The sequence below is a fragment of the Lasiodiplodia theobromae genome (assembly GCF_012971845.1).
Source record: "Lasiodiplodia theobromae strain AM2As chromosome Unknown scaffold_1, whole genome shotgun sequence".
NCBI lineage: Eukaryota > Fungi > Ascomycota > Dothideomycetes > Botryosphaeriales > Botryosphaeriaceae > Lasiodiplodia > Lasiodiplodia theobromae.
Window position 1 is genome coordinate 796,804 of NW_023336399.1, and position 11,958 is coordinate 808,761.

The 11,958-nt window shown below is 50.1% G+C and overlaps 1 protein-coding gene across 1 annotated transcript; it reads left to right on the forward strand.

The window, feature by feature from the left end:
* Nucleotides 1-528: 528 nt before the first annotated feature.
* LTHEOB_224 (Hpp family protein) lies at nt 529-1,642 on the forward strand (the record flags this gene model as incomplete). Its single annotated transcript, XM_035511030.1, has 2 exons — nt 529-795; nt 911-1,642. 2 exons carry the CDS (start codon nt 529-531, stop codon nt 1,640-1,642), a joined length of 999 nt encoding a protein of 332 aa, XP_035372226.1.
* Between the last annotated feature and the right edge of the window lie 10,316 nt (nt 1,643-11,958).

Consider the following 11,958-nt stretch of genomic DNA (forward strand, 5'->3'; position numbering starts at 1 on the left):
GCGGAGAAAGCCAACAAAGCGGCTGAGAACGGACCTGTCAATCGCGATTTTCTTACGTTATGGAAAAGCACCAAGCTTCGATGAATATGGTCACGTTGACCACACGGCGTCAACGCCATTTGCCAATGCAGACACGGCGCGTCATCGCCTCCGCCTCTGCTGCGATATTTTGGGACGAATTGACAAGAGCTCGGGAAGCCCGTTCACGGCATCTAACCCATTGAGCGTCAGCGGTGCGTTTGACAGGTGTTCGTGGGGTTCTGGGCCAGCTGCAGCAAGAGAGGAGGGCGCGGCTACGACGGATAACTCTCGACGCTTGTTCGGTTCCTAGCATGCGGTGATCCCGCGTTTACTCCGCATTATCCTCGATGGGCTGGCCCTTTTTGACGTCTTTGTAAGAGCGATGGCGACACCAGGGGTTCCTTCTCAACCCGTCGTTGCCGCCGACTTCCCCTTCCACGTCCTTTACTTTCCAATTATTCAACCTTCTCCCATTCCCTTCTCTTGCAATTGACGACGACGGCAAAGATGAAGCTGCCAGCTGCCAAAGACGTCCACTTCGACATTGACCAGTACCTCAACCGCATCGTTCCCCACAACCGCATTTCGCGCTTACCGAAGCCCGTCTCGCGCTTTCTGGGGTACCGGGACGAGCCCGCAGCGCCAATCGGCAACATCATACAGGCGACGTGGGCTCTCGTCGGCGCCTTCTGCGGCCTCACCGTCGTGACGGCCGTCTACAAGTTCGGTCCCGGCATAGCAAAGTACAACCCACCCGTCATAGTCGCCAGTTTGGTACGTACCATTCCCCCATCGGTCCCAACCCCAACCCCCATTCCATTCACCCTTTTTTTTGTTCTCCATCGCCCCCCAAAACACACGTTCTCCCCACTAACCCCCACCCCCACAGGGCGCCGCCGCAGTCCTAAACTACAACGTCATCACCACGCCCCTCGCGCAGCCCCGCAACGCCATCCTCGGCAACACTCTCTCCGCCTTAACCGGCGTCTGCATCGCGAAGCTCTTCATGCTCGACCCGGATTACCACCAGCACCGCTGGCTAGCCGGCCCGCTCTGCTGCGGCTGCGCGTCGTGGGTCATGACGCTGACCAACACCGTCTACCCGCCGGGCGGCGCGACGGCGATCCTAGCCGCGACGGACGCGACCGTCGGCGCGCTGGGCTGGGTCTACGTGCCCGTCGTGCTGCTCGGGTCGGTGCTGATGCTGGGCGTCGCGCTGCTCGTTAATAACGTGCAGCGGCAGTATCCGGCGTATTGGTGGACGGCGCAGGACGTCGGGAAGGATGCGCGGAAGGAGGGGGGGGATGTTGAGAAAGTGTCGCGCGGGAACGAGAAAGATGTGCGTGAGGAGCTGGGCGTCGAGGAAGTCGGGAGTTTGGAGCGCAAGGTTGTGATTACTGAAGACCGCATTTACGTTCCGGAGGGCTTCAATTTCGGCATTGTCGATGCGCAGTTCGTCGAGCTGCTGAGGGCTCGGCTGCGCAACAGCAGCGAAGGCGGTGCGGGCGCTGGATACGATACCCCGGCGCCGCCGTCCGAGTCCGGGTCGAATGGCACTTATCTTGGGAGCAGGGACATGCTGCCGTCTCTCAAGTCGCAGAAGTCGCACGAAGAGCCGTAGAGCAATCCGGGTGGAAGGAGTAAACTTTACACTCTTGGAGGAAGAGCGGAGTCGCCGTGTGGATGCAAGCCATGCAGCGAGACCAGTCGTGGCCAAGTTGGTGGGAACATGAGAGCTGCATGGACTCCAACAAGCCCCCCGCTGGCCTCAGAAACCTTTCCGGAAAGTCCGACTCTTCTACTTTGGAACTGGCTGCTGATGTTTCCGGTACTGGTCCCGATTGCCCCTCCCGAATGGTATCGAAGAGGAGTGAGATGGCAATGGGAAAGGAGATGGAAGCGGAAGTGTTGCTGCGACATTGCTATTGGAGGATCACGACACAGATCGAGTGAGCATCGGGCCAGAAGAGTACGCGGAAAAAGGCGAAGATGTCTGGAACCAGACGAGGGACGCATTGCATGTTGAAAATTTGTGTGGGGAAGCGGGGGAGTTGAAGCGGATGCACCTTGCGTAGTACACTGAGCTGTTGAATAAAGTTCCAGTGACAAACGAAAGGGTTGCGTCATGGCGGCTGTCGATTACAACTAGTCCATCTTTGGAAGTACGGTCCTCAAAGGTAGCAGCAAGACGTGTGTAATTGCGTTCGCCATTGTTTAAAACTTAAAGCACAGTGCAGTTTGCGGATTGGCTGTTATCTGGGACATGAGTGTATTTCAGTCTCTAGGACTTTGTCCGAAGAGGCATCAGGCGTCGCAAGAATCCAAGACTTTATAAAATTCGACCCAACGAGCTGGGCAAATGTTGCGCGTAAATCAAGCTCTGAGTTTTCTCTAAAACGCAAATAGAAAATTAGCCGATTTTGCATTCATATACCTAATGGATGGTAGAGAAGAGTTGAGGATTTGTTGGATTTCCTACATTTGAGATGCGCATGGTTCGCCTGGTATCAGGCAGCAGGCAGCCTTGCAGCCCCACGACAGATACGCGAAATTCGCACCTGAAGCTGTTGCCTGGTCACGGGTTTCAACGCACTTCTTGTTTTCGGGTGCGAAGAGAAAACTGAAAAGAAACCTGATGCAGCGAATACAGTCACATTTTCATCCACGAGAACACAGCGCAGACGAGAAAATGAGTACGTTATCAGCCTAACGCTTGTCAAGGTCGCAGACCAGAACTCTTCGCAACACACGTGGCAGTGCCATCGCCGCCCGTAGCAACAACTGCAGCCTGCCATTCTCTGTTGCTGAACAGACATTTCTCTGGTACAAGCGCACATCTACGTAAGTAAGATACATTACGCATGGACGGTATCAGGCAAATTTGCACCACCTCAGACAAGAGAGTGTCTGCTGACGTTGATGTACAGGTGCGGCGGCGATCTGTTGGTTGCATCTTTCGCCACCTGTCGACCCTTGTGTTGTATCTTGACTGCCTACCAATCCGACCTTTGGCGTTGCACGCTTGACCCTTCTCAAGATGGTTGCAGACTCCGAAACAGCATTCAGGCTGCGGGGGATACCAGCTGAATTTGAGAGAACAGAAGTGACCGATGCGATCGCGCAAATTCCTGGTTTTTCTCAGGGTATTGGCATTGAAATACATTCGCTCGCTTGCGACCCCGTGTATAAAGACAAGCAGGTTGGGACACTCGCATTCTCCCGTATTCCTGACTCGCTCTTGGGACAACGCGAGATTTCTTTCATCCCAACTCACGGACCGAGCAAGATTCAACTCACTCTTGATACGCATTTTGAAGGGTTTACCCCCCTACATCAGTCACTGGAGAAGAAGTGTGAAGTCGACATCATCGCAGTCTGTGGCCTCAATGGACATGCTTTCGGGTCCTACAAACAGAAAAACGGCGCATACATGTGGTTAAGAGACGGCTTGGGAACCGATCTCCCTAACGCAAGGATCTTAACATATGGATATGACACCAGGGCACCTTCAATACAAAACATTTACGATATTGCCAACACGTTCCGCAACCTCCTGAGGTGTCTCAGAAGTCCAGGAAAGTCGGGATTCCGGAGGTATCTCATCCTTCTTGGCCACAGTTTGGGAGGAGTGGTGGTGAAGGCGGCATTAACTCAGATGATTGGCAGCAATGACGAAACAGAGAGGTCTATCTTTGAGTTGTTGAGAGGAATCCTATTCTTTGGTGTGCCAAGCCAAGGATTGCGCATCCAATCTCTCATACCAATGAGGGAAGAGAGTGCTTGGCGTGCTTTACTCTATTCCTTGGATGATGAAAACTCTCCAACCATGCTGGAGCTCGGAAAAGGGTTCGCACAGGCTAAGAGATGCATCCAACATTGCAAGTACTACTACTTCTATGAAACAAAAAAGTCACCAACAGCGATATTGGTAAGTCCTCTTTTTTCGCTCAGACGATGTATTTTTAGCGGCATGAATCGCTTCAATATGGCCATTCTCATGCTTTCTACATCTGACAGAATTGCGCTTACCATACCATATACCTTTGTCTGATCATAACTTTGACTTACTCTACAGGTGGACGGAATATGGAAAATGGAAGGGCCTCTCGATGTCCTCGTTAATCCCTACTCAGCAACGGAGGGGCAACGCAGAGACGACACAGGACATTCAGTGGTTGCTGTCAATCGCACCCACAGCGATCTAGTCAAATTTCGTGGGAAAAACGATGACATCTACAACCTGGTAGTCGAGAGGTTGGTCGACATACGATCCCACACTGAAGAAATAGGTGACAGCTTTTATGCCTCTGATGATGACGACTTGAAATGCCTTCAGTCCCTATCATATCTCGAGCAGGATTGGCGCGAACAACAAGACGAAATCAAAGCAACTAAAGGTACTTGCAATTGGATCCTTGGACACGGCAAATTTAATTCTTGGATGAACGAGTCACTCAGTCTCCTCTGGATTTTGGGCCCTCCTGGAGCCGGCAAATCGACGCTGATGAGATTTATTGTCGAGAATAAGCGGACACACGCCATGAAAAAAGAGACTATCGCAGCCTTTTTCGTCCACGGCCGTGGAAGCGAGATACAGAAATCCCCTCTCGGACTATACCGTTCACTTCTCCATCAAATGCTTCCGACAAACCCTCAAGCCTGGATAGATCTTACCAGCACATACAAAACCAGAGTCAAGTCTAGAGGAGCCCACGGGAGAAATTGGGTCTGGAACGAAGGGGAGCTTCGTGAGTTCTTCATCGCAATGCTCTGTGCTACGACACACACTCGTCCACTCACCATATTGGTCGATGCTCTGGACGAAATGGGTGAAGAAAGGGCAATAAAACTCATTTCAGAGTTTCAGAAAGCTATGCAGCACCCATCACCGACTTTTAAAGAGCTCAGAATTTGCTTTTCTTCCCGTTACTACCCTGTCCTCCTCGAAGACTGTACCTCTGCTATTGCTGTGCAGAGTGAAAATATGCCAGATATCGACACCTTCATCGAACTTCACGATGCACTGTGTTTTATGGATGCGGCACAAGGACAACTCGTCGGAGGCATCATCAGAGATAGAGCCAACGGGATTTTCCAATGGGTCTCGTTAGTGCTTGGCTACGTTGCGAATCTGCGCCGAAAGAGGAAACCGAACTCAGCACTCATTGCAAAAATCAAGCAGGTTCCAACAGATCTGCAAGGCCTTTACAGGTCTCTTATTCTGGACGGGGATGACCTTGACCGAAAACAGACTCTCAAGCTTTTTCAATGGGTCTTGTTCGCTTCTAGGCCAATCACAGCCTCCGAACTCCGGGATGCTCTAGCCATAGACAAAGACATGACAGCTGAATCATTCTTGGAGCTCGAATCGGGCGAGAATTTCCATCGTATTGAGGACATGACGGTCGTGGTCCGCGATATTTCCAAAGGCCTGGCGGAAGTCACGGAAACAGGCACAGTCCAGCCCATTCACGAATCAGTATCGGACTGGCTTCACGAGGAAGGTCTTTACATACTCCAGTCGCCCGGTTCCGGAGATGTCGCCGGTAATGCTCATTTTCAGATTTCTCGGTCGTGCATCAAATACCTTCTGATCCCAGATATCCAAGGAACTACTATGTGTAAAATTTCATATCATTATTGGTCCCCATTCGCCTTCGAATTGTTTGAATACGCCCACTGCTTTTGGGTTGCCCACGTCAGGGCGGCCGAAGTGCACTCCATCCGTCAGAATGATCTTCTGGACCTCCTCCCTTGGCGAACGGACAATGCGTATCTACCATCCTCACTTCAACCCCGACACGAATTTCTGAGATCTCCAGAATCAGTTCCGAATGGCTATTTGGATACTCCAATATTTCGCAGGATCAGAGAATTTTGGGGCCGGTGTGATACGGTCACTAAGTTTGAATTTGAAAAGTGCTGGTCCAGTCACATCATTCCGTGGAAGCTTGTCCATGTTCTAGCATTGGCGGGTGTGTCTAGTGCCCTCAAGGAAATCCATCAACAGTTGCCAATTGTCTACGAAACCGGCACAGGAGATGGGGCGGAAATATTATTGCGAGCCCTTTTCGGATTGAACAAAGAGGTAATCCGAGAATTTCTCAGTGAACTGAAGCTGCGGCGTCTACACGAAGAACATTTCAGAATATCGCCCCTCTTCCTAGCCGCTATGATGGACAGAGATGACTTGGTGAGGGATCTTCTGAGGCTTGGTGCTGAAGTCGACCTCCCCCACAACCTTGACGGTGGTAATGTAATCACCGCCCTCTATGCTGCTGTATCAAATCAGAACAAGGGTGCTATCAGAGCATTAGTTTCTGGTGGAGCCAATATCGGCGCTCGATGCTATGATCGTACTGAACGCTTGAGAGGGGGCACTCCACTTCATCTGGCAGCCATGAAAGGTTGTAAGGAAAGCATTGATATTATGGTCCAAACCGACCTTGAGCTTCAGACTTCGAATCACCGCTCCGGATATCAACGCCAAGTCGACCCTATTGATGAAGATGACAGGACACCCTTGTGGTACGCTTCAGCTCAATGTCACATCGAAGCAATGCAACTCCTTCTTAGCCATGGAGCAGACCCCTCCGCTTGCGATAACAAAGAGTGTGACTGCTTAGAAGCTTTCTGGAAGGTTTATGATCTTGGAAATGGGGTCGATTTGTTACTGAACTGGACAGATGAGGCTGGCTACACGATACTGATGAGGAGGATATCCAATTGTGATCTCAGGGATCTGTCAGATTACTTCCCAGATCTCTTAATGGATGTGGCAAGGAGTGGTCTGCATAACCTCGATTATCAGGCTAAGGATGGGAACACTCTTCTCTCCCTTGCAGCCAGCCGCGGGCTCGAGCAGATTGTCCAGATCCTCCTCAGGCCAGAGTTCCATATTGACCCAAATATTCCGGATAATAGGGGCGAAACTGCATTGATGAAAGCTACAGAGTGTGGTTGGGAGTCTGTAGTTAGCCTTTTACTTAATCCTGAGCGGACAAAGGTCGTGCTTGCTGATGGTTGGACATCAGAAGAATACTCTAGTACAGAAGAAGAGATGGTTTCAGAAAGTAGGGGCCACGGGACTGGGCGTTCAGCACAAAGGATTATTGTATAGTGACAACACAACGCTAGTAGTCAAACGTTGAAAATACAGGATTTCAGTGTCTGCTCAGCCCAGACGAAACAGAGGAAGCAGCTGCTCCAGCTGATATTTCCTTGAAAGATCCCAGAAAATTACAGAAACCCGCAAGATTGGGCGAAGAATAGCAAAGAAGAGCTCAGCGATCCAGGATTGCATGCTGGCAAGGGTGGGTCGAAGAAGCGAAGCTCACTTCACCGCGGCCAATCATGTATGCGTAGACCCACAGCCCTTCCACACCTCAACAGACGTGTCAGACCCCACACCTGAGGCAGCTACCTGATCACGAATTTTTCCATAGCATAGCTTCTCTCTCTCTGGCAAAGACATGAGAATGTCCATGCTGGTGTCATGGACGCCAGCGCAGCGCACAGCATACGGGACTGTATTGGCCCTACATGTTCTTCTTATCCAAAAATCTTTCGAATGGTCCTCGCAGAAGACGTGTATCGAAATGACAGCGTCGAACCGACTCCCGATGATTTGGAGCAAATTTTCTCCGCGCCGTGCCTTACTTGCGACGCGATAGAGCATGACTTAAGTATGCTTTGTTCACACTGCCAACACCTCCGACTCCACCATTTGTTTGTCTGTTTGGAGCAAACACTGCCTACAAGGGTCCCTCTCGTCAACATAGGCTCTCTGAAAGATCTTTCTCAACGCCAATCTTGTCACTTTTGTGGAATGATAGTGGAGCTGTTCAGATTACCGCAGGATGTTCTGGAAATGGACGAGGACAACAGATCGGCGGCAATTGTATTGCTCGGAGGGCTGAGAGACCCTCGCAAGCACAGTTCTGAATCACCCCAGGGGCTCAAGCAACCCCAACTCATTCAGGTGGACCTCGCAAGAGAGTTATCATCCGACATGGCCTACCTGGATTCGCGACATGTGAAGGTTTTCAGCCCGGGCACTTGGGCCGCCAGTCCATCTATCGATATCAGAGCCCCAAGCGAGAATTCCCGTATTGCTAGCGCGAGAGCAGACTTGTCGAAGGCGAGGAGTTGGTTGTATCAAAAACCTGCAATCATGAGAAAAAGTCACTCCGGTCTTTCAAAAGGTCTTCGAATGCTGAAAATTCGAATTAAGCAAAAGTTTTCGATGTACCTACATCGGTCTTCAAGAAAGTCATCGACGACAATCCACGGCCTTCCCACCGATTTCGCTTTAATCGATGTACGCCGGAAATGCATTGTGAGAGCACCAAAGAACCCAAAGTTCGCGGCTTTGAGTTACGTATGGGGAGAGTGTCAGCGGCACACAGTCGAAGCACGCAGATCCAATCTCAAAACTCTCAGAAAGCCGGGTGCATTGGCACCTGATACCTTACCAAAGACAATATGGGATGCGATGACTGTCTGCCAGGAACTGGATACGCCCTACTTATGGGTGGACCGCCTGTGCATTGTACAGGACGAATCTGCCCAAAAACATGACCAGATTGGAGCAATGGATGCCATATACTCTTCAGCATTCTTTACAATTTGTGAAGCAGCTGGAACAAATTCCGACCACGGACTCTCAGGGGTTAGCACGACCACCAAGCAATTCTTTTGGCCTTACTTGCAACTGGGACGACTAAGGTTATTGCCCCTGCTTCCAAACATCAACTGGAGCATAGCGAGATCTGTTTGGAATTCTCGCGGCTGGACGTACCAGGAGGCCATCCTTTCCGAGAGGTTACTGGTTTTCACACCTTGGCAGATGTTTTTCCGATACGGCGGTACGGTTCTCTCAGAGGATTCGCTTGCAGTAAACGCACCATGGTCGACTCTTGAGACTCTCCCTCCTGGCAGGACCTACAAGGAAGGTAGCTCTTACCTTGTTTTTCAGCAGTATGCAAGATGTGTGTTTCTGTATTCGCGTCGCGAGCTGAAATATACTTCGGATGTATACAACGCCTTTGCTGGTATCTTCAAGCGCTTGTACTCGGACTTAGCTGCTAATATCTGCGGGCTTCCGGAAAGTGCGTTCGACTACGCGATCCTATGGCGAGGGTCATTCGGTGCTGCGGGAGAGAGAGTCGACCATGAGAACCTTCGAATCCCCTCGTGGGCTTGGCCTTCGTGGGATGGCGAGGTGGATTATTTGCAAAATGTCATGCTCAACACAATAGGATCAGTGGCCAGGTGGGCCATCAAAGATGAGAAGGGCCACTTGAGGATACTTTCATCGACAAGTGATGTTTCCGGACACTGGAATACAGATGCATCGTCGAGTCGTCATTTAGAGCCACTTCTGAGACATACTGGCAGCTATTCTCAACGAGCCCCAACTGATCCACGTCAGTATATGCTTGCTGCGTGGCAAAGCTGTATCGAGACACCCATGCCACGCGAGCTTTCGGCGGAAAAACATCAAGAGCCCTGCCAAAGATGGCGTACTTACGAAGATTTTTGGAAAGAAGTTCACGGCTCTCATCGGTTCCCGACACTGGGTTCAGATACGCGCTTGCCACTCACCAAGTTGCTGCTCGTACGGACGTCCGTTGCTGAACTCAACCTTGTTAGGTTTCCTGCCAATCTCAAGCGCTCAGAATTGGACTGCGATTTCTTCATAGTTGATACCAAGGGCGTACGCATTGGTTTATTCTATATACCGCCGGACTTTTGCGAATCACAATTGGGCATGACCGCGCCAGGGGCTTACGCTGGCTCTTTCACCTTTCTCGCTCTATCAATAGCTTACAGCTCAGAACAATCATCTTGGCTGATTGACAAGGATGGTGATATTTATTCATCTACGGAAAGGTCAGGGTCTTCACTTGTTTTATCTAAGTACTCAGACTGATCGACAAGGATACAGACTTGATTCTAATGACCCATCGGAGAAACTTTCACGTTTTGACGAAGAACAGCTGGAGTTCACTTGTCGAGATAGCGAAGGAAAACCTCTTGATCCACCTCCGGTACTAAATGTGATGCTTGTGGGCTGGAAAGGCTCTGTGGCGTATCGCATTGGGATCGGCGAAATTCTGTTGGCCCGATGGGAATCCTGTAATCCCACTTTTCGAACCATTGCCCTCATGTGAAGGTGCTGGTTTACATTATCCAAAATTTCCTTGAGTGACAGCGAGCTCGTCTCTGCTCAGTTTGTGCTTGAGAGGAGGTCCTTTCCTAAACACAACCCGATCCGTGGAGTCCATGAATCTTCGCAAGGATATGTTCGGAACACGGTCTTGCAATGGACTCCTCTGCTATTGGTTTTCTCTTTATATTTGTAATGGTTCCGCTTTGAGCCCTCCCAGAATTGAGTCATTCCAAAATAAAGCTCTTACTTTTCACCTTCAATCCCAGCGTTTCCCTGCTGTTCTTGCCTAAGGTGGCTAGAGGTTACTAGCGTACTCTTTAGCGAAGGCCCACTGGAGGACTAAAAAAAGGAAAGGAGCGGCCCGAAAGACAAAACGAAACGCAAAACGTACAACAGCCGGGATTCCCCAATGGTCACCCACTTGAGTACTAATCGGCCGGTTCGCAGCTTAAGTACGGCTGAGCGGACGGGAAGCCCTGCATTCTGCGACCTATGGTCGTACGTGATAGAGGAGGTTGGAAATTGAAATTATATTCTCCATTTAACAGACAGTCGCCTGGCTGTCCGCTAGTAGCTGGTCGTAGATTGATTGACATGCGCTAAAGGAATGCAATCCAAGGGTTTCTGCTTTCTAAACTGTATTCGTATGTGAACAGTTATGCACTCACGCGTTGATCTTACAATCCGTTGAGCAGCCCAAAGACTACGCCCACGGCTTTGACCGCAGCTGAACGTCACATCATACACCTTGCTCCTCTGTCCATGTACGCTGCTGGCAATGAGTGGGTTCACCCAGTGTTGGGATGATGTCTGCTCGTGTCAAGTTTGAAGAAAGGTAAATTACATGGGGACAATTCGTGTTTCAAACAGTGTTGTCACCAACCTGAAGCTGGTGCTGTAGATGACTGTATGTCTCTTTTCTAGCCTTGTGGAAGACAGGCCGATGAATATGTGAAGTGGATTTGGCTTTCCAGCACCCGAATTATTTTTTATGAATATAATTACGCACAATATAGGCGGGCAATTTCAAAGACTGACAGAAGTAGCAATGCGAAAAATGACCAGAAGCAGTACGAAAAATAGCCAAAAGCGGCAGGAGAAAAAAAAAAGGTCAGGCCACAACCGAACGAATCTTGCATGTCGCAGATACATTTTTAAGACAGGGTCAGATCAGACTATCCGTCAAGCGCACCAACTCCGGTATCTCATTCCTTCTCCGCTCGAATGCTGCATCGTCCGGCGACGCCTGCCTTTTGCAATTCGTGACGCACGTCCCCAAACATCAATGCTTACGCTACGAATTCTGCCGTTAGTATATTAAACGGCTCTGCTTCCCCACAGATAATAAGCTTTTCCAGCTCAGTGCCCAGGAAAGTGATTGCTTAAGTACAACACCACGGAGTCTATTGATATGGTTGAAAAGATCATAAGAGAATGGGGTCAACGAGCGGCTAAACGGACACTCGGGACCGCCTTCCGTTTATTAAGTTGGCCGAAACAGCCGTTTCGTTTCGGGTCTTTTGTTAGCCATAGAGCAGTCCCTAGCTCAGGGGCTTGCTCGTGTTTGAATTCATGATGCGTGCAAGGGTTATTTCTGTCCACTCTTTTGTTTCATACAAACAACTCGCACTGCTGTTCACGCTACATCGTGTATATAAGTCGCCCATCTTCTATAGATCAATCCATAGCGCACTTTGACTTCTCTCCAAGATCTCATATCCACTCCGGAACTTTTTCTTTTTCAAGCAAACATCGCAACCACC